This window comes from Poecile atricapillus, chromosome W (genome assembly GCF_030490865.1).
Source record: "Poecile atricapillus isolate bPoeAtr1 chromosome W, bPoeAtr1.hap1, whole genome shotgun sequence".
Lineage (NCBI taxonomy): Eukaryota > Metazoa > Chordata > Aves > Passeriformes > Paridae > Poecile > Poecile atricapillus.
In genome coordinates, this window is record NC_081288.1 from 20,941,702 (window position 1) to 20,964,895 (window position 23,194).

Here is a 23,194-nt window from a genome sequence, read left to right on the forward strand (position 1 = left end):
CTGAGCACAGGACTGGAAAGCCCAGTTACTGAGGCATAATCCAAAATCTTAAAATTGGCTGAGATGTGGGATGGAAGCATTCAGAGTTTTGGCTTCAGCTGAAGTTTGTATAAAAAGGGGGTGACCATGACTCTTGGTGTAGTGTCAGTGACTGAGCAGTGAAGGTGGAGGGGCCATGTGCAGGAGTGTTTGCTCTGTTTAGCTACTGAAAGACACTTGGGAGCCTCCTGGAGGAATTTCCTGATGTCTCAAATGAAAATGGGAGCAGACTTCCTGTGTGTCAGCTCTGGCCTTGCTGGCTCCTCATTCCAACAGTGAAATTGCAGCTGAGACACAGGTTAAGGTCAAGCAATCCTCATTCAACATCTGCTGCAGAACTGGACTGGGTTTCATTTGGGGAACCTTTATGATAACGTGGCAACAGCTCCTATTACCATCAAGGCTGAAAGTGCTTCCAGGAAGCACATTGTCTTGTTTGGAAAGCTCTGACGTGTTTGTTTCTGGTGGAGTTATTGATACCAGGCTCGGTGCAGCACAGCATGAAGGATTTGCTGCTGTCCCTTTTTGGTGTGTTTATGCTGAGATGGGGGTCACCAAGTCACAAATGATCCTGGCCTAATTTCAGTTACCTCTTCTGTGCTGCACATGTTCTTTTGCATGTTTGTCTCTTTTCTTCTTGTAATGACAGTGGAGGGTGTTCTAAATCCAAAAGATAAGTCATTCTCGGGGTATGAAGCAGTGACTATTTTTACCACTGGCACTGCAGATTTTATTAACAGACTTAGGGAAAACAAGTCAGAGTGCTGCTGGCTGAGGTCCTCCCTTGGCCCCAGCAGCAGCCCCGGCTCCACCTGCAGTCCAGCAGCACCTACCCACTCCAAACCTAATTAAGGAAATCCATTCCAGTAAAAAGCAGTATTACTGTTCAGAAGGGATTCTGAAACGCTTTAATTATCCCAATTCTTCCACTTCTGCTGAGCTTGATCTTAACCCTCATTTTAGCAATTTACCCAGGAGGCTTTATCTTCCATTCAGGAAACCCATCCCTTCAGCAGCAGGGCTCAGTGTCAGTCCTGAGACCCAGTGACTGTCTCTGAACTGACAGCCCATGATGCACCCTCTGACCACAGCCCTTATCTTGGCAACAAACCTTTTCCTTCCTCCTCTGTCAGACTCAAACCACAGCTCTCACCTGAGACTTTATCTTGCCGTGGTCAGTGCTGAAGCTGCTGCTGCTGAACTGGCAGTGTGCCAGTCATCCCAAGGGCAGGACTGGGATGTCAGGTGGAGCTAGCGAGGTTCAAGTGGCATAGGTGTGGTTCCCAGGAAGGTCGAGGGAAATGCTGCCCCTCTGCTGTTGTGAGACCCTTCCTGGCACACTGCATCCAGCTCTGGGGTCCTTAGCACAGGGAATACATGGACCTGTTGGAGTGAGTCCAGAGGAGGGCCACAGGAGTCTTTGTGTTTAGGGTCCAGCTTCAGGGAAGCTCCTAAGCAGTGTGTGCTTCTCAGCTGTGGACAGCTACAGTAGCAGCAGCACGTGAAGAGCAGGTGTAGGAAGCTTTTACCAAGGTTTTGAAGGCAGTAATTAGGATTCAGCACTGAAGCCAAGATGGTAACTGCAAGTTGGGTTGAGTAGGGAAGAAGGCAGTAGAAGAGCTAAGTTTGGTGTGGAGACCAGAAACTAGAAGAAAGATTTTTGGGTAGTGCTCCTGAAGTGATTAGTGACATTGTTACTGTAGCTGAAGCAAGGGTTAGTCTCGGGCAGTGGAGAAGTTGTTTTGTAGCTCTGATGATCATTTAGGTCGCAAGTGGGAGTTTTCTGTTTTCAGGGAGTTGTCTTTATTTGAGCTGGAAATGTGGTTTTTGTGCATGTCTCGCCAGGGTAAATGTTATGGTTTTCAACAGAGTTGAAAATTATTCTAAGGCTTGGCCGGATCTGTGGGACTAGAAGGAAGGCTGATATCTGTGAAATAGAAAAGAAAAACAGTAGTTTGGAAATGTGTGGCAGTCCTTGTGAAATACACGAAGTTAGATGTGGAGCTGGGGTCTTGGCTGGCACAGGATGAACCCAACAGAGAGCATTGTAACTTTTGCAGGGTTTATTGGGGCCAACATCAGGGGTAGGTGTAAGTTAGGGGGTTGAAAAAGCAGTGACCTGTGAGGTCAGAATTTGTGATCCCTTAGAGGTGATACAGCGTACATTACAGGACTGGGGTTGTGAGAGGTCTGTGCACCCACGATTGTGTGGAGGAGGGGCACATGTAGAATTTAGGGTGTATGAAATGAATCTCAGAGAAGACAGGTTCCAAGCAAGCCAAGGAAGTGTCTTGCAACAAGTGGCTGAGCTGGGGAGCTTCTTCCTGCAGGATACCAGGAGTGTGCTGAACGTTTTTGCAGACTCAAAGAGAAATTTGCCCAGTTGAAATAAGAAATCGAGGCTACTAAACATGCAGAAACCACATCCAACTCAGAAACTCCAACTTATCCAGCTCCCCAGCTAGGAACTGGGGGAAAATTATCATCTTATATGCTTTACTTGGCGTTGATTTTTGGTCACTGCTGCACAGACCTTTGATGTGGCTCAGTTTGGCCTTAGAAAACGACTGTGTGCTGTGTAACTTGTCTCCAATCTTGGACAGCACAAATGTATAAATTAAAATAGACAGATAATGATTAAAATGATTAAAAACAGATAATGATTTATTTAACAATTGAAGGACATAATATGCTGAAATAATGGCAGTTTTTCAATCTTAAGAAACAGTCAGCTTTTCAGTAAGCTCACTAAATTACTTTTGTTAAAATTACAAGTGATATTCTCAAATACCTCAAAGCTTAGTGACATAAATGAGCCACATTTCCGTGGTCTTCATTGTGTTGCTTAGCAAAGGTGTTCTGAGAAGATGAGACGTGTCTGTCATCGTCTTCCTCAGAGGAGGCAGAAATGAAGATGTTGGGAATCCTGCTATTCCTAAGCCCTGCCATGAAAGCCTGTCCCCTCCAGGCTGTTGTGCATTGCAGGATGTACTGTCTCCAGTGGCCTTACCTTAAGGAGCAGACTTTGATCTCAAAATCTGCTATGGGTTAGCAATATTTGAGATAGAAAAAACAATCCCAAACCTCTGCTTAAGCATTCTTGATTGTATCAGACAGAGTTGAAGAGAGAATGCAACTAGAATAGTTTTGAGGGTTACCCAGCTTTATGAAACCAGTGTACCAAAAGTTCAGCTCCAGAGTTAGAAGGGTGTTGAGTGGAGGGCTGACATGCTTCAGATGTTTTGCACAATGTTTTTTTCTTTTGTCCTTCTTGAGGGGAAAAAATTAGGAGGCCTCTGGATAAACAGATTTTGTTACCAACACGGTGGCAAGACAAGGGAAAAATCCATTGTGCAGCATGTCTCAAGCTGTGTGAAACAGATTAAATCTTGCCTCTAATTTCTAAATAAAAGTCTGTTTTTTAAAAAAACCCTTTGTATTTGGGAGTCAAGTTATATTAATTTCTGCTGGTATTTGCCTTGTGATCTCTGGTGGCTGATCACCCTGGGCGTGGAGCAGGTTATTTGTGGTGCTTCCTTAAATAGTTAATGCATTTCTACTTGGACTGCCTTGAGATAACATTGTCCTGTGGTTGAACTGCTCTCTCTGTAAGCTGGCTTTCTGTATTGCTTTGCTGTTTCAATCAGGTAAATGAGAATTCAGTGCTGCAGAAAGCTGAAGAAGTGCTTATACATAAAAACTGGCACATAATCCTTTTCACAGAGATTTATGACTGTTTTCTGAGCAATGCATTTAATCAGCCCCGTTGTAACTTCAAAGGGAATGAACTACTGCGAGGCAAACCATGGACCTGTGTTGGGAAAATGGGTCCCTGTGCCAGCCAGTTCTGCCAAGGAAATAGAAGTCAAGTGTAGCAACTACTTTGATATGGAGTTTTCATGGACCTTAGGCTAGAAAATAGCATTAAAATAGACCCCTGTGACATATCAGCTCTTAATCAGCCAGGCTTGCACATGCTACCTGAATGCTGAAGTTCTGCCTGGTTTGTCAGTGCTTTCTATCATGTGCTCAAAGGTGTTTCAGTTCAGCCCTGTGTGTAATCTCTGCAGGCACCCAGCATTCAGGGATCACTTCTAACAACAGGGAGAGCAACAATGTTGGTAAAAATTGACCTCATGCCTACCCAGGGGCCAGAGAGCCCATGCATTAAGTGTGAGCTGTGGACTTTATTTCAAGGGGTGTTGGGAGCTGGGGGAAGGCCTGGCTGGAAGATGGTGCTCCAAGGCAAAGGCCACTCTGCAGAGAACGTGGTGCTCCCAGAGCCACAGGAAAGATTTCAGCATGTCCCTCTCATACAAGGGCTCTTGGTGTGATGAATAAACCCTGGTAGTGCTGCTCTGGGATTTGATAGGCATTTTAATGGGCTGTGGTGCTTGCTGCAAGTGCTGCTTACACAACGAGGCTTCCCTGCCAGAGTCTGCACATGGACTAGAGAGGCTGCAGCCACAGCAGAGGCCATTGACTCCTACAGGCCATGCATTTTGCTTTCCAAAATGCTTCCACACAGAAGAGGTAGAGAGTGGCTGGTCTCTGTGGCAAAGCAGCATGCCCAGAACATCCCTTTGGCTCCCACCAGCATTGGGTGGGTAATGCTGTGGGATACAATGGGCTGTTTTCAGAAATATTATCCCAATGGGTTTATGAGGTCTGGTTTTTAATTTCTTGAGGATCTCAGTGGCTGTCCACAGAATCCTCCATCTGCTGCTGCCTCAGTAATCCTCTTCTGAAGCAGTTGCCCACTGCTGGGCACTGCTGGGGAATTTGGGCTTCGTGACTCTGGAATGTGAGGAGCTGAGGATCAGGTGTGATCACAAGGCATGTCCTCACCCACAGCACACGGGGGTTTGCAGAGGGAAAACAGTGTGAGATCAATCCCAGCTTTTGCAGCTCTGACATTCTGACTGGAGGCTTGGGTTTCACTGGAAACTCACAGGCTCTTTCAGAATCTTTACTCCTAAAGAATTCAGTATTTTTTTAATAGATTTTTTTTGATCCTTAGCCACAGAGTTGAAACGACTGAGAGAGAGCCATTCACCAGATTAAAGCTCTTCAGGCTGTGTAGCTGTAGAAGACAACACAGCCCACTTTTCCCCATGTGCCTGGCGCACAGGAGCCCACTTTCCAGAGGAGCTACCTTGCTATTCATCAAGCTGCAGCTCTCTGTTTATCCCTGTCTTTCCTACTCCTGTCCTCTACTGATTGGCAGCTCTTTGTCCTAAATGCAAAAGGTTTGATGAAAGGGAATACACAGGTACTTTTTTAGTTACAAGTATTTTCTGTCTAACTTATACTCGCATTTGAATGTTAAATGGAATTTATCCGTCTGCTCCTTGTTTGTGTAGTTTACTCCACCATCTCTGAATGAGCTGGATGGACAGAATGGGAATTTTTTCCTTCTGAGGCTCTGAAAATAAAATGTTTAGGCTGGCAATATACAGAGCAGAAAAATAAACTCGTGTGGGAAGGTATGACTGGACTGGGAGTTCCCTAGGGGGAATGTAAATATACTCAATTTGAAGACAATATCCAAAATACCACCACCTGGTTATAATTGCAGCCACATGTCCTAGGAGGACATTATTGTGAAGTGACTTGTCAAACACACTTGGGTTTAAGGCTTTGTAAGAGGATGAAGAGAGCCTGGAGCTGAAATCAGTTCAGCTGTTAATACAAATGAAAAGCTCTTTTCCCTAACAAAAAAGCTCTTCTTACCCTTATAGTGAACTGAAACCTCCCTGAGTGCCTGGCAGTGTGCAGGTTGTGTCAGAAGAGCATAACCAGGGTCTGTGACTTCTGAATGGGCAAAAACTGTACTCCTGCTTCTGCCTCAGATCCCCACCTGCTTCATGCCTTCCCCTCTTTTTTTCCCCAAGTACCAATTAAGTGCAGTTATTACCTGCCTTCAACATAGGTGAATTTTTCCCCAACCAGGAGAATAGTTTGCCTTTGCTTTGCTAAAATCCCCAGTGTTGGGATATATTTCATTTGCAGGTGGGTTCCCTGCTGGGTCTGTGTGGGTAGGGCTGTCTGCCAGGAACGGGATTGACCCAGAACTGGGTGGCTGGTAGAAAAAATAGGGTCACAGGCCCTCACTTTTCCATGCAGCTTTGGTGGGACATGGTCAGGGCTTTGTGATCACTCTTGTGGCACAGTTTCAGAAAGAAATGTATAATCTCAGTCCCTGGGTGCTGTGGGGAGAAAACTTAAACTGCTCCAAAATCAGAAAAGATAGGAAATGCCTCAAATTTCTAAAAATCTTGTATTTTTTTTTTACCTAGTCTCACATTCCTTATGCTCTGATTGCCTGGATTTGGCAGAGCTGAGATGAGGGCTTTTCCAAGCTCATTGGTCTCTATTACAGCAATGGGTAACAGACAATTCCTCAAGTATTTTCCTATCATATTGTTATGGCTTTGAGTAGTACCCTTTGCATGCAATTTTGCAGCAGAAACAGTTCAGATAGTTGTTTTCTGCAACAAGTTTTAGATATGAGTCATCCTGTATTTATCTCAAAGGATGCAACAGAACATTGAAACGGAAAGAATTTAAAACCAAACAAACTGGATTGCCATGACAACACTGGCTACCTACAGGAGGAACTGTGTTTTTCTGAGCATTCTAGAGACAATGAGAAGTGAAAAGAATACTTGCTACCTACTGAAACTTGGATATCCATGTTAAATTTGCAAATAAAAAAATTTGCTGCAATGCAAATGGTGTTACCTGGCCTGGGGGCCAGTTAAGATGCGGACTCTTCCAGTCACCTCACCAGTAATACTCTGGTTTTCATGGGATTAACTGAGAGAGTAGGAGATGCTACAAGCAGGAATTTTTCTCCCTTGGAATTCCAGCAGACACCAGAAGCAATATAAAGAAAATCATTAATTTAAAATGTAATTCACTCAGTCAACTAATTAAAAGAAAATACTCCTGTTGCCATTTGCAGGTAGGCTGCTGAAAAGTAATTAGCTCCTGGAGTGATTTCAGAATCTTCAAGTCTTTTCAAAATTTGCAAATTAATTCCTTGAGGTGTCAGCTTTGGTAAGAGGTTTCTTCCAAACTTTCTCCTGTTTAGCTTTCTCCTTAGGCTTGTTGATACAAGAGCCACATACAAGGGTTTTCCAGTAGAGTGTCTGCAGAGGCCAACCAATTGACTGTGTACAGGTGCTAATGATTGTCACAGGCTTTAAAATATTTCACTGCTGTTGGAAGAGAGTATTTAAACACTAATTATTGCCATAGTGGAGTGGAGTGATTGTGCTTCTCCTTTGGGAGCCACCTCTGGCAGCAACCTGTGCACATGGCTCCCAAGGAAGACTGAAACCTCACAAGCACTTGGAAACAGACACTTGCTTACAAACCTGGCCTGGAGTTGTCTTCCCATCTTCAGCTTGCCCTGCCTTTCCAGCAGAAATGCATTAACTCACACTGATCTGGCTACTCTGAATACCCCTTAAATTAAGCGGACTCAATTTGTTATGGCAGCAAGCTGTTTATTTATTCTGTGCTGTGTAAGGATATATCAGCTCCTGCCTTATCAGTGAAGATGCAGAAAAGCAACTAGTGTGTCCTTAACTGCAGTGCTGCAGTCTGCAAAGATTCCAAATGTCCTCTTGTTCCTTCTTACCCAGCAGCCCAGTCTGAGTAAGCAGGGGAAGGTTTTCTGGTGTGTGTTGTGGTTTGCATACAAACTTCTGTGAATATTGTGATGCCTACTGAAAATATTAATATGCCAGGGCATAAAAGGACACTCCCTCGAAAAACTGGGCTCTCCTAAAGCATCAAGTGCAAAACTAATTCAGTGCTTCTGGAATTCCTGTCAAATTTGCACAGTTGTAGTAACAATTCAGATTCATCTAAGTAGACATGCTTTTATTTTAACAATGAAGCCAGAAATGGATCTTAGTTTGGCTTTGAAGTAAGTAGTTGTAAATAAACACTGGCAGCCTTTTCTGAGCTAATGTTTTGAGGTTGATGGAGAAGTCTGTTTTGTTGTGGCTGAGCAGAGGTGGGTCAGGCCACACAAAATGTCACGAGTGAGTGCCTTGGTGTGATTAACTCTCACCAGATTTTGTGTTGCTGTGTTTCTCTGTCATGTGCACCAGAAGAGACTGGGCTGGTGACTAAAATACACATTTGTTTCTTTAGAAAGAGTGAGCAATCAAATAAGAACCGTTTTAGCAAAATTAGGTTATAATTTTGAGGGATGCTCTCTTAAATAGGAACTGGCTTTTAAATCGCTGCCTCTGTTAAGAGAAGATGGATTTTCTTTCTATCCCTTTTGTTTATTTAGTACCTCAGGGTGGGGAAGGTGAGAAAAATGGGGGTGGGGGGGAGGGTGTGGGTAGAAGAGAAGTGTATCAAATGGCTGAAAACCTTAAAAATGTGGGAATATTCCACTTTCCAGAACTGGGAGTTCAGAAAGATCTGTGGGAAAATGAGAATGTGCCTCTGTGACTGTTTACAATGAAACATTCCAGCTCAGTAAGCCTCCTTGCTTTTGGGTCACTGTGCTGCTGGAGACGTTTGCTTTTTGGATGAGATGAGAAACTGATATCCTAACTCTGCAGTTATTTAAATAGGTTTTCACAGAAATTTAGGGCCCAACACCCATCTGGGAACTTCCTGCCTGGAGTCACACTTAGCTTCAGTGTCTTACCATTCTGCCACAAATCTAACATTGTAAGTGCTGTTGTAAGGGGCTGAATTTTGACCACAAAGGGGCACGTTTGTAAGCTTGTAAGTGGCAAGTGAGACATGTAAACTCTGTCTACATGCCTTGACATTTCTGCCATCCTCTGTTACCATTTTAATAAACCTGCAAGGTACCATGGCAACTGGGTGTGGTAACAGCTGCCAAAGCAGGCTCAGATGGGAGAAATCCTATGCAGGATATAATGCAATTTTTTCTTTTTTTTAAGTATTTACCATTTTTGGGGCAGCGTACAATGTGGACTTTTCCACTTGCACGCCAAGGATGGGTTTGTCTCTTTGAAGGCTGTCACAATTTTACTTGGTTGACTTCATGATTACTGGAACAATCAATCTGCGGTCTCTTGCACTTAAAAGTATTTAAACTTTAGATGCACTTTTTGGCAAGTAGATGCCAAGAAGCAAAAGCCTGGGGGCAGAGAGTGGTGTTGGTTTGATTTGGTTTTTTTTGTTTTCTTTAACCCAGTGGCACATATGATGTTCTGTTTCAGTCCTTTGAAAGCCCTGCATGCTTCCCAGAGGGCAGCATGCTCACCATTTCCATTCCCCATTAATTTCCTCTCTACTGAGAATAATGATTATTGAAGATTCCAACAGTTTGAAATCCCTTCTTCCCTTTCACTTCTGTTGCACATCTCATGCAATCTGGCCCCAGCCCTAAGAAACTGTGATGGGATCAGCTAAGAATCACCCTGTCCCTCCTTTCTTCTGTATTTTCTTCCTGTGCCTTAATTTGCAAAGAGAAAAGAGAAGGATCTGACTTTAATTGCTCAGTGTTGTGCAGATAGAAGAAATCCTAAATTGTAAGTTAAACCCAGCTGGAGGGATATTTTGTATTGCAGCAGTGATGAAGTGAACTGTGTAAAAGCTCAATATGTATGTATGTGCCTGTGTAGTTACTCATTTATTGTTTAAACTGGCAGAAAGTCACTTCAAAAATCTAACATTCAAATGGAAGTTCTGTTGGTTTTCCAAAGGCTGGTGCATAGAAACCATGTAAATATTACTGATCTTATGTTATTTCTTCAAATTACCTTAAAGTGCCCCTCCTCTATGGTAGCATCTCTGTTGACAGAGAGGTGTGGGGCTGCCTGTTGGTGCAGTGTTGTTGATTAGTTTGTTTTGTTGTTTCCTCCTCCTGTGTGGTATGTGGTAAATGCCAAAGGAAAATGTTTCATGTGCTGGCAGTCATTCCATATGTTACATTACCTGTTTTCATTTGCAGGTTTTTAACATATTCCTACCTTCTGGCCTTCAATGCGTGGCTCCTGCTGGCACCGATCACCCTGTGCTACGACTGGCAGGTTGGCAGCATCCCTTTGGTCGAGTCCATCTGGGATGTGAGGAACTTAGCCACAGTGTTCTTGGTGCTGGTGATGACATTACTCAGCCTACACTGCATTTCTGCATTCAAGGTAACACCAAAAGCCATGCAATACAGCATCAAAAAAAAAAAAAAAAATTGTTTCCTAATCTTCAGATGAAATGGTTGATAAGCGCATGTTTTCCTCTGGAATGCATCAAAGAGAGGTGAAAAACCATCCCAGTAATAACTAATGCAGGCAAGCTCAACTGAAGAAAGTGTCTCTCTAGCTGAATGTCTCAGCCTTTAATTGGTCTGATTTGGGGGCAGAACTTGGCCCGGGCTTCCACGTTCAATTATTGTTAATGATCCAAACCACACTGAAGTTGTAAAGCATCTCTGCCTCTCCCATAGTCATTAGGCTTTTTGTCACTTACTTCAAACAGGACTGGGAACTGTCATCTGCAGAGCCTTTTGAAAATAAAATTGATTCCTCTATTTGCACTTTTGCTATGCTTCTAAAACCTAGACATTGGATATATCTTGATGAGAAGATATTTTTTTTGTCAGCAGACTAATGGAATGTGGGAAATCAGAAATGACCTGGAAATTGTTCTTTAGCGTAAATAATATACTTGGTAAGCCATACTTCCCAATTCAGCATTTCAGAGGTACCATTAATCATACTGCAGAAATGAAAGTGAGGTTGTACAAGCCTTGTCAGGAGTCAGATATGCACTTCCATGGAAGGGGATTTTTTGTGGATCGTAGGAAGTTACAAGCTGTTTCTCTTTCAGTTGAGTTGTGGAAGCTTCTTTAGGAGAGGTGCTGGTAGTCACTTTGGAAATAGTACAAAAAGTTTATTTTCCTTAAATATATGTATGGCTGAAAAGCGTAGTTGAAGGGTGTCAGGTTTTTAACACCTGTGTTATGCTAAAATGTGCAGGTCCTGTACATTTTCAGTCTAACCTGGCAATCTTCCCTGTGGTCCTGATAAGAGACAGAAAATGAACCAAACAGTTTGAGACTGCAGACTCATTAATTTAGATAATACATTGACAGATGCTGTATGGGAAATATGGGAAAACACCTTATTAGGTATTCACCAGTTCTACCTGCAGGTTGTACATCATCTCATATTCCTCCTGCCTTCATTACTCACTGCTAGAGCTATACAGAACTGTTTGTATTAGACCTAATCCTGTTCTCAGGGAAGTTAATGATAAAATTCTCATTAGCCCAGTACTGAAGACTTCTGAACAATCTTATTCCATGTTCTTTGAAGTTTTGTTTGCTTTTTATTTCTTCTCCTGCTGACAGAACTATATGTAGGATTAATATTGTTGGTTTGCTTGAAAAAGATTTTATCATATTTTTATGAATTTTTTAAAAAACAATTCAGTCTGGATTTATGAATTCTGCTGTTTGATTTGAAACTGCAAGTCTTAACTTTTTTGTGACAAGTTCAGTTTTGCGCTTGACCACTGTTAATGTTAAACAATGTGAATTTTACTCTTTGGGCACTTACTTATTAGATGTTTTGAAATTAGTCTTAAAGATCCCTTTGTGTTTATCCTTGAAAACCCCAAACACTGAATAAATTGGATGTGAAGTGGTCTGCTTTTGTATCTAATCCAGTAAAACCAGAACCATCTTGAGAAAGTGCTCACATGAGCACTTTCAGCTCCAACTAACCCACGGTGAACATGGAACTGGTGATAATTCCTGGGGATCAACTCGGACATGTTTCCCTCAGCCCTTGGTATAGAATCACAGAAGGGTTTGTTTGGAAGGGACCTTAAAGATCATCCAGTTCCAACCTCCCTGCCATGGGCAGGGACACCTTTCCCTAGACCAGGTGGCTCAGAACCCCCTCCAATCTGACTTTGAACACTTAAAGGCATGGAGCATATGTACGTATATAATTAGAAATACAATTGGAAATATTTTTCTTTTCAGGCAGTTCTACATTTCTAAAGCTGTTTTCTGTTTTATTTTTAACAACTCACACAATCTCTGAACCATGGTACTGCCATTCAGTGGTATGAAGATGATTGTGTTGGGCTGAGCGGGATGAATTATCAAGGAAAGCAAACAGGAAGCAGCACTTTTCCTGGAAATAAATTATGCCATTTGACTTCAAACAATCCCTTTTATAACAGGGAGAGGGAAGTTCAGGGCACATGAACTGCAGGGACAATTCATTGTATTAGGGTCTTAGGAAAGCACCTTTCTGAATGCAGCAGCAGTGGTCTTTTATAGGGCATTGCTTCCCCCAAGAGGGACCATCCTTCAGTCAAGCCCCAGACAAGCTATTACTCAGTGTTTTATAGCTTAGAGGCAGCGTGAGATATATCAGTTGATTTCTCACATTTTGTAAAGTATAAGATGTTCTGCTCTCTTTTTGAAGCAAACAGAGCAGTCTTAGCAGCCATTTTTCTCTCCTTTTTCATTGCAAGGTCTAACCTGGAAGCGATAGCTTGCAATTTCCTAAGGAATGATTGTGGAGTGAACAGGCATGTAGTCTGTGTGCCTCTCTCTTTAAAGTGTAGGTGTGCAGGGGTAAGAGAGAAAACCTTGTACTCATTCTCAGTGGCACCATTGCTTTCTTTTCTGCAGAGTGGAAATGCTAGAAATTGTTCTGGCAGCAGTGAAGGCATTGGTCCAGTGAACACTGAACTGATTTTCAGTGGCAAGAGGTGATGTGTGTGCATCCACAACACAAACTCACAGGAGACTCACGGAATATTTTCTGTGGACTGCAATTAGAGAATGCATGGATTGGATTTCTGCCTTTGTTGTTGAATTTTAAACAGGGCTAATTTGTTGACATTTGTGATTAGGGTAATAACTCTGTTGGGCATGTATGTGTGGTGCTGATAAAGGACATCTAAGGCATGAAGCTTTCTTGTTTCATTTTGTGAACATTGTTATACCTCAGAAAGTGAAGAAGTAGTGGAAGATTTCTACCCATGGGTGCTTTCCTTGGAACATGCCTGTTACTAGATGGGGATTTGATGCTGAAAAGGGCAGAAACAAAGAAGGCAGCTCTCCAGTTTGTTTGGAGAGAGAAGCCTTCCTTCTCATCCTGCTTGTGCACCTTCACTGTTGTTCTCCTCTTTACTTAATGAGGAGGTCACTTAAAAAATGGCTTTGTTAACTCCTTGTATGTAACTTCCATTCTCTGGGTTGTTTCTCCTGCACAGTGTGAATCCCTCTCACTTATCAACTGCTGAGCTCCCTATGAACAGCTCCCCAAGTAAGACTTGTTCCTCTCAACTCTTTGCAGTGAACTTCCTCATGGGGGCTTCAAGCAGTGTGCTGGGGATGTGATAAACACTGGGGGTGCTATTGAAAATGCCTGCATCCCAGAGAAATTTTAATAGCTGGGAAAAGAGGATGACATTTATTTATTGTTCGTTGTCAAAGATAGCCTTGGCTATGAGGAATGGATGTGGTGTGACTTCCGGATGGATTACAAAGGTACCAGGAAATGGATGAGGCATTCTCTCAGTAGATATCAAACATGCCAGTCACAAGGTCAGAAAAATAATCTGGTGCTTCAGATGGCCACTGGGATACCCAAGGGCACATGGCACTGCCTTTCTTTGCTGGAAGATACTGGGAGCACCTGGTGAACTGGAGGGAGGACAATTCTTGGCATTATCATCAGGACGACAGTTATTTCTTTGACATGTCATAATAATTCAGTGAGCATGAAAGGAAGACCCTTCAGATGTTTGATGCCACTCCACATGGCATTTTTAGGTCGCTGCCTAATTAGCAGCTTGTAGTTTTAGCTGTGAATGTAAGTGTGCAGAGCTCATGATGGATAGGATTCCACTTTCTCTGTGGTACCTGATAAATGGAGGGCTGATAGTGGGAAACTCATGTATGTGGCAGGCTAATTCAGAGGGGTGATCTGGAAAACTAACTCGAAGGAGTAGCTTTTGCAATTGGCCAATCTGGGGGAGGGTATTGCACCTCATACTGATGGCCCTCACCCATTTGTACTTGTGACAAGCACTATAAAGGTACCTTCTGGTGGTTTTCAGCACCTTCTGCATGTTCAGCCTGAACACATAATGATGTACAGCAGTTTGCTCATGTCCGAGGAGGGAATGCCACTAACATTTCACATAGATTTAAAAACATACATCTAGTGTGCTCTATAACTATTTTAAAGAACCTGCTTGGCTGTTCTATGTGATGTGGCTACATATGGTCCAGGAAATTGTGATGGTTTTCAGGTTATATTCATTACATGTGACTGACATATGTATTATCCTGATCTTTCATATGCTACAGTTGGTTGTTTTTTATTTCAGTTCTAATTTTAAAGGTGATGCTGCCTTTTTGAATTTCCCTGCATGGTGCTTCTTAGCCAAGACAAGGCATTTTATACCATATTGTGATGACTTTATTTCGTGCTGTAATTGGCATCATATTGCAATTTATCTGGTGGATTATATGTATGGATATCATCTGAGCATATTCTTCAGTGACTTTCAGACTGAATTTCTTAGCTGGCAACGTTCAGTACCATCCAGGAGAGGAATGCATTTGCATCTTCTTTTTGTGTGCATGTTTCTGTTGTTTCTGCTAGCACTCGCTGTGTGTATTCTGTCATGCTATTTACTTTACCCTGCACTCATGAGACCTTTGCCTCGTTTCCCAGGTTTGGCATTTCATTAATAAATCACAGCTTATGGACCTTCCTGGGGAACAATTGCCTTTTATAATATTCTACAGTAGTACCAGCATAGTTACAAAGTACGCCTAGCAAAATTTATATGCCACAACACTTCCAGAACAATACCTGCTTCAAAGGCACAGCAAGGTGAATAAGGCTATTTATTGATGGAGTCTATCTGACAAGCTAGAAACCACAATCATTTCCATAAAAGGTCCATTTAAAATAAATCCTGCTTTCATTTTCCTGAGGGCCACTTGAATTCCTTCCACATAGAGAGAAGGTCAGGACTGATGTTCTTAATCCTTAGCAGCAAGCTTTTTTCTGTGCTGCTTCTGTTGTTAATATTTGCTGCAGGGAGAGAGTAATAAGCCAGAAAGTCTCTGTTTAGTGAAATCTGGAGGAAGGGGGGAGCCCCTTTCAGGCACCCCGAGCTCGCTGGCTGTGTTTCTGCCCTGTTGAGTGCTGCAGCCACATCAGCTGTGTGTGGGTCCCTGGTGGGGCTGGAAGGAGCAGGGAAGCTTTCCCAGGCAGCTCGCTGTGCCAGCTGACAGACTCCAGCTAAAGGGAAAAGCTGCCTTGGTCTGTATGTGACTGCTGTTTTGGATTAAAAAAGCAAACACAAGAATTGTCAAAATACCTTTTGCATCAGATTTTCTTTTGCTTGGTAGATGTTTGAAAATAACAGGTTTGGAGCGTGGTACTCTGGGTAAACCACAGCTTGAAGTAGTTCTGATTTGGCTCACTATGAAGATATTCAGCATCTCACCAAATGGGCTCTTACTGCCTGCAGGGTGGTGTAGGTAATTATCATGGGGGCAGGTAGTTCTGCCATTTTCAGCATATTAATGCTGAATTACTCCTTTTATTCTGCCATTTTCTTCTTCTGATTTGAGTTAGTATTTCAAGACCTACTCAGAGCTGAAAGGTTTTGGAATGGCACAGTAGTAGGGGTGAGCAGGAGAGTGTAGGTGAAATGAGGAGCGAGAAATTTACAGCTGAGAGAGGTAATGATTGCTCATGGTGGCTACTTGGCCTTAGTTAAACATTGGGGTGCCAAGCTATTGAGGGTTTTGTTTTTTGTTCGGCTCCTCTTGTTCCATGTTACCCTCTTAAGAGAAAATTCACCATGAACCGAGTTGTTTTTCCAAAGATCATGCTTTTATGTAAATTTGTGCATTGAATTTTACATGTTTTGTTTTGTTTTCCTCACCTAGTCAAGCAGCCTGCAGTCACAGAATGAAAGGGAAGAGGGAAAAGCCACCACAAGGTCAAAATGATTGTTCTTATTCCTGGAGTAATTTGTTGATTTTCCTATTTCCTTTTGGAATGTTCCACTTCTCTTTCGAAGATTTGTGTGCTTCTTCATTCTGCTCAAATTGGCTTGTCAAGTGGAATTAGAGGTTACAGAGATTAAGGATTGGGAAAATGAGCTTATATCTTAAGGAAATTTCAGAAACCTGGGTGAGAAAGATCATAAACACACAACTGAATGGACGGGTATCAGGCTTCTACAGGGAAAAAGAAAATAGTAGATATCAAAATTTTACCCTTAAGATACTAATATAAAACGTGACATATTATGGAATATATATCTGTGCCCTGTTATGGGAATGGGAAATTGCTCTTTGCTTTAATTCCATAACAGAAAGCCAGATTTCCAGAGGTGTTGAGCACCCACAGTTCTCGTGTAAATAAAGAGTTTAGGAATTTTCAGCATTCCTGAAAAATGTTTTGTTTTACCTGGTACCGATCAGGACTTCATTCCCTCTGGAAACAGAGAATGAATGATCTTGTTAGGGTGGTCTGAGAGGTGCACCAAGGATTTCTCTCCAGATAATCCTGGGTGAGGAAGCCAGTGCTCCTTTCAAGGGTTTTGGGGTCAGATTCTGACTGGTTTACCTGTGCACCAGTTCCTGAATAGGTGCTGCCACTGGTGAACTGGAAAATAGTTTCTGTTGTTGCCAAATACTTGCAATAGTATCAGTGTGTCAGGTAGTTACTAAGCAGTCAGCAGTGATTATAAAAATAGCATTAGAAATCCATGGCTATTTCTATCAAAACTAGATGATCACCAAGAAAAAATTAGTTATTTTAGGAAATGAGCGAGTTACTAAGCCTGGCATTCAAGTAGCTGGTGTTACTGAAGATGCTGATTTAAATTTTTTTTTCTATAATGAGATGAAAAAATTAAACTCCTAATAAAGTGTAGTGATTACAGAAATTGTGGCTCTTTTTCTAGGAGCAAGCTTAGTAAGACAGGTGTCTGAGTCAGTTTTGAAGCTGGTAAGTTACCTTTTTCTTACCAAATGCTTGAGTATTTTGGACCATCTGTTGACACCCGACTTTTGGCATCATTCACTTGGAAGCAGTAGTACAGGCAGCAGAGTGAAATAACTACAGCTCCACAGTGGCCTCCTGTTTGGTCACAGTAGATAAAGATGTGTGTGTCCCATCCAGGTTTCTGCTGGTGACCTAAAGGAGACCATGCTGATGGCACACGGAGCATGGTACAGCTCTGCCATGGCCCATCTGTGTGTCCACAGAGAGGTGGGACTTGGAAACACCCAGTGCTTCTGTGAGCTTTTCAACTACAGAGATTTTTTTTTTTCCTTTGAAGGAATCAGTCCCTAAGGTTAATTCCTGATTAACTTAATGCTTTCTTTTTATCACCTTATGCATGAGTGGAGAGTGAATTTGACATGCTTCTATACCATCTCTTTTATCTTTAATGCTGTATATGTGGAAAGTGCAAGAGTGGGTGTTTGCAGATGCTGACCTCTTGCCAGGTGAGATACTGCCAGGGGTTTGATGCAGGCTGGTGAGGAGTCACATTGCTGAGCCACTTGTGGCTTCTCAAGAGAGTGGTGCAGCGGTAGTAGATGAAGTAGGGTTGTGTGTAGTCTGCACTAAGGGTTTGTACAAATGGATGTTAGGAATAAACTGAAGAAGTGCCATCCTCTGTCTGTGGTCTGCAGAGAGAGTCATGCAGCTCCTTTGAGTCTGTGTGTCTTTTGATGGATAATGCACTTACATCCTAGGGCTGCAAGCGTTTGAAAATGTGTAATAGCAATCACTGCTTTATACAGCCCTGCTCTACCAACTTTCCTGCATGCAGCTTTTCTGCACGTGCAGTCAGGTGTTCCAAGCATAACATCTCACTGTCTGCAATGGGCCATCCAGAGCTCACTGTCAGAAGGATCGATGCCTTTGGTAGGAAGGAGGTCTTTACTTCACGGAGCTGTTGGATCTAAACGGTGGAGAGGTGACACTTGCCTCATTCTCAAAAAAAACTGTCAGAGGAAGGAATTAAACCCATTTGATTGCCTTCCCATCAAACAGGCAGGCACATGCAAACACCTTTGGAAACATTAAGAGGCAGAACACAATGGAATTTGCTTGGATTTGTTTGTGCAGTTGCTGTCTTCCCTGAGGTACAGCTTAGTGCAGCCAAGAGAAATGCTGTCCTCACAGCTCTGCTTTCCAGTGCCTCGACCCTTGGAGGTGCCAGGTGATGTGAACATCAGTCCTGTCAGCACAGTGCAGACTTCATGGATCTGGCACCTCAGACCGTGCTTCCTTGAGGGGAAAAATAAGGAATTTGCAGTGGGCTTATGCAAGTCCATAGTTATGACATTGATGTTGAAGTAATCTGTGCCACTCCTGCACTCACACTTAGAGGGCTCTGCCTTGCAGAAGACTTGTGCTTTAGTGCAGTCAGGAAATAGTTATGGCTCAGGAATATGTTTTATATGTAAAATGGAAAGAGTTCTTCAATTGCAAATTCTAGAGTTTCTTCCTTTCCCCCCCAATTGCTACAGAAGCAGTTTTTGAGAGTCATTGCTGTATTGATCATCTTTGACCTTGGAGTGATTCTTTGATATTCTGTTTGAGACAGAGGGACACTTTTTTGCATTGCTCTTGGGAGAAATAGTTTTCTTTAGTTCTTTGATAAGTCTATGAAAAGAAAATCAGAAAGTTTGTTGTTTTTATTGGTGGGGTTTTTTTATTACAATAGAATGAAGGCCTAATTGTAATGAGTTAGATGTGAATTTCAAAACTCCTCCCTCCCACCACACTATTTACTATAACAAATGTTTTGAATCAGTTTGTCCTTGACAAGAGAAATCATTCTAAAATTAATTCAAACATGTTTGTGGATTCCTCCCCACCAGAGACTACAGTCACAAAAAGACAAGCTTTGTATTTCCAAAAGAAAGCACTGTCTTTAAGAGGAAAGGAATTGTCTCTCTGTAAAAAGAATGCAGTGATCTATAATTTCTAGTCCTAGCTATTTTATTTTAAGGAGAAAGAAGACAAACAAAATTGCCTATTACTCTTTAAAAGCTTTTACTACTGCTCTGGGCACCTGAAAGATGCTGATTCTGACACCTTTAGCTGAACTATCTCAAGTGGGATCATAAGACCAAAGTAGCTAAACCAAATAAATGGTCCTAATATTTATTTTATTTCTTTGCCTGGAAAATGTAACAGGTCATGTATAGGTTGGATTTGTTTTATTTAGAAAATCATATGGAGGGAATTTTCTATGGCTTGTGTTGAGAGGGAGTTCCTGCTGCCCTCTGTTCCTGCAGCCCTACGACTGGCTCACGGGCAGGACCACACGTAGCACAAAGCCAGCTGAAGCCTGGCCTTCGAGGACCAGCTCTTCCCAAAAGCCTCTGCCTTAGTGGAATGCTTTAAGAAGGGCACTGCCAGGTATTTTTTATTTCAGAAATAAGGAGCACCATGGAGGGTTCTGCTGTTCTGTGAGGCTGGTCTGTGTGTGCTGGGCTTCTCTCTCTGAGCCCTGCCCAAGGGACTGAGCTGGCAGCCCTCAATGGCATTAGAATGGAGTTGTGATTTGTTCTGAGGAGAAAAAGGGTATACAGATCCACTTGATCCTTCAGCTGAGTTAATTCCCACATTTTCCTCTTTCCCATTTGAAGTACAAGTTTTATTTGTCTTTCTCTAGCATTGTTTCCTTTGCTTATCTGCAATGCTGCAGCCTTGAATAACACCATGTCCTTCCTAGAGATGTTTAACTAGAGGTTGTTTTCCCAATTATTGATTTAGTGATCAACAGCTGGAGAAATATTTGATGGCTGGCTTGGTTGAAAGCAGCTGTGTATCTTGGGGACTGAGAATGTTGTATCTGCCAGCAGTACACTCCCTTAGGCCCAACTTACCTTGCTGTGCCTTAGGGTCTTCAGTGTCATACCCCTGGGGCAGAGTGGTGGCAGAAGATGGGCACCATAATAAGGTCAGACAAAGTGGGAAGGGAGAGTCAAATGGCAGGAGAAAAATGGAGTATATGTCCAGATCTGGGTGGGGAGGGAAGCTGAAACTGAGCTAGAACTGGTAATTTTAATTCAGAGTTGAGAAGAAATTTTTAGTCCTTTTTTTTCTTTTTCCTATTCAATTTTCTGTTGTAATTACCAGGCACCTTTGCTCATCATCTTTATGGACTGATGCCTCCTTCAGCTCTGAGAACAATGTACTTTTGATGCTGTTGTGACTGCATGTAGGCACTAGTAACTGTGAATCCAAGATACTGAAAAGGAGGATGATAGAAGTACCATAGATAACTGTGGTGCTATTTAAAACACATATGGTAGAGAAGTCTGGAGACGTGAATTCTACTCCTCTCTCTGCCTCATGATTCCTCTTTGAGCCAGGAGAAATCTGTGCACTTCTTTGTGGTCCTGTGGTTCAGCTCCTCTGAAGCGACATCAGAGCCTCCTGACTCGTACCCTTGCTTCTGGTACCTGTCGAAAAGACTTGTTGTCTTTCCCATAGAATAGGATGGATATGTTTTAGTAGTAGGACTTCTGAATTTCAGCCACTGTCTAGACCAGTGGTAACTGCTGTTGCAGTCTGCAGCTGTGCAAAAGCAAGACAGTTTGTACTGCTTGGCCCCGCATCATTGATTGGGCTCCATTTCTCTACTCAGAAATCTTGTTCAATGTTTCTAAACGTAGCTCCCTCCGGCAAAGAGAAGTCAATTTGCTCTCCAAAACTGAGAAATTTCGCACAACAATTAGAAAGTGCTGCAGCCATTAAGTGATTCTGGTTGCATCTGTTTCTAAGCATGACAAAGCGTCTTGCGATGTCTGCAGACAGAAGCAGTATGTGAGCCAGGAGAGCACAGATGTCTGCCTGGGTGATTGAACAGGCCTAAAGCTTCACTTCTATCCTGGTGTTATTCTTTGAGAAGCAAGAGCTGATTTACCCTCTTGGGCTGGAGCTAAACCTGAAGCTTAGCTTGCTCAGGAGACTTGGGTCTCTCCATAGCTGGATGAGTGGCCGCTGCATCCCCAGATGCCTGTGTTGGCCCCATGTATCACAGTTGGTTTGAATTGCATGTGGTAATTTAATTTCTCCTCAAAGAGCGAGCATTAAAGTGAGTACAAGTGGAGGGCATTAACTGAGCTCAAGTGAAAAACATTAATTTTAGCATACAGCATGTCTCAAATTTTTGCCTCTGTATGAGTGTGGAGATCTTGTGTGCAAAAGTATCGTTTCAAGTGTAGATATTTTCCCTGAAAGAGATAAAATGACTGTATTAATGTATCACTTGGGGCTAGTTTTCTTTACACAAAATGTGACTTTTTCTATGTTATAAACATTTAGGACTGAGCACAGCAGTCTGTGTGTATGTGATGTGCATTTGTGTACTTACATACAGTCACACTGTCACAGACATGCTAATGTATGCATTCACTCTACACTTACATATTACTAACATGAGTTCTATCTTAGCTGATAGCTGTGCCATGTATATGATAGAGCTGACCTTGGAAAAAATACCAAGGGTAATAACAGACACAGTGGGTAGTGTTTGCACACCTTCTGGGCATATTAGATGCACCAGGAGTGCATAAAGACCAAAGACTAGTGTCTTGTAAAAATTTCTTTTAAATGCAAAAAACCATACCAAATGTTAATCTAAGTTGCTTTTTTATGACCCTCAAAAGAAAGGGGAAAGTTAGAGGTGAATTAAGTTCGATTTTTTTAGTTGATACTTGTTTAATTTTGTATTATTGCAGAAACTGGAACACAAAGAAGTTTTGGTTGGCTTGTTGTTCCTGGTTTTCCCATTCATCCCAGCCAGCAACCTCTTCTTCAGGGTGGGATTTGTGGTGGCAGAGCGAGTCCTTTACATGCCGAGGTAACTATTGCAATTGAATTTTTTTTGCTAATGAGACCACCATCTCATTTTCTGAAAGCAGGCATGATTGCTTCTTCCCTTTTAACTACTGCAAACATTATACTGCGAGTCAGTGTGTTCTCTGCCCGGGAGTTTTGGCGTTACAGCATGAGAGATTTTATAGTCAGCTGAGAGCAGATTGCTTGGCAGGAGGATTTTGCTACTCAAAATCCTTGCTTTTCTCTTTAAACAAAGTTTTTTGGTTTTTTTTGTGTGCTTGACACAGCTCAATACAGAGGTGAGGTGTTGTTTCTTGAGGATTGTCCTCCAAGACTCTTTTTCTTGGTAGCATTATCAAATTAAATTCCTTAATGATTTTATCTTAAAGACTGCAGCTGGAAAGTTAGCCTGTCATGTTTTTATTGGGTTCTTGTTCAGCTTTCCCACTCCATTAGGTGGTCAGTAAATACACAAGAGACATTTTCTGTCTCAGAAGGCTCCCGGATTGTTGTGGAATATGCACATGGGCTCCTGCCTGTGAGCTGCTGATTGCACACACATCTCAGAGTGGAGATTTGCATTTGTTGAACAGGAGGAGGAAAATCCAGCCACGTCTCCATCCCCCAGCCAGTGCTCTGAAATTCCCCTCAGCTTCCAGCCTCTAACAATTGTCACTTCAGCCATCTGGGTGCTTCCAATTGCAGTTATGCACGGACAGCTTTGAGGTGTTACTTGGGACATCTCTACAGTACCCAGACCAGAGGCTGCACTGGCAGTCAGAGGCCATTCATCCAAGGTGCACCAGAACATTGCCCATTTGACAGAAACACAGGCTGGTTGAGGTTGGGAAGGACCTTAGGAGGTCGTCTGGTCCAAATCCCCTGGGCAAGCAGAGCCAGTTGCCTGGGACCAGCTACAAAGAGCTTTTGAATATGTCCAAAGAGGGAGATTCCACAACATCTCTGGGAAACTTGTGCCAGTACAGTTTGTTCCATGCATGAGCATGAGTGGATGCTGCAAGTTAGGGATCCCAATTCTACCCTTGGGTGCAGGGGGGTGGCCTCTGTTATATCTAATGGAAACTGCCATTGCGGAGCTGATGGCAAAACAGAAGTCCTCAGCTTCAACCTGGGTTCCTTTGTGACAACTGAAACAGAAATTTTATTCCATAAAACATTTAAATTATTTTTTTCAGAAATTGTGCATTCAAACATCCTGAGAAAAATGCTTACAGATAGTCTTCTGAAAAACTCTATATATTCTGATTGTCATTGGT

At 42.5% G+C, this 23,194-nt stretch overlaps 1 protein-coding gene across 1 annotated transcript in view; it reads left to right on the forward strand.

The window, feature by feature from the left end:
- LOC131591725 (protein O-mannosyl-transferase TMTC1-like) overlaps positions 1 to 23,194 on the forward strand; it is a 134,561-nt gene that overhangs the window by 51,696 nt on the left and 59,671 nt on the right. The window contains exons 8-9 of the mRNA XM_058862711.1: positions 9,998 to 10,187; positions 21,818 to 21,939. Of these exons, the coding sequence (XP_058718694.1) occupies positions 9,998 to 10,187; positions 21,818 to 21,939 (312 nt within the window). The remainder of the gene's footprint in view (positions 1 to 9,997; positions 10,188 to 21,817; positions 21,940 to 23,194) is intronic.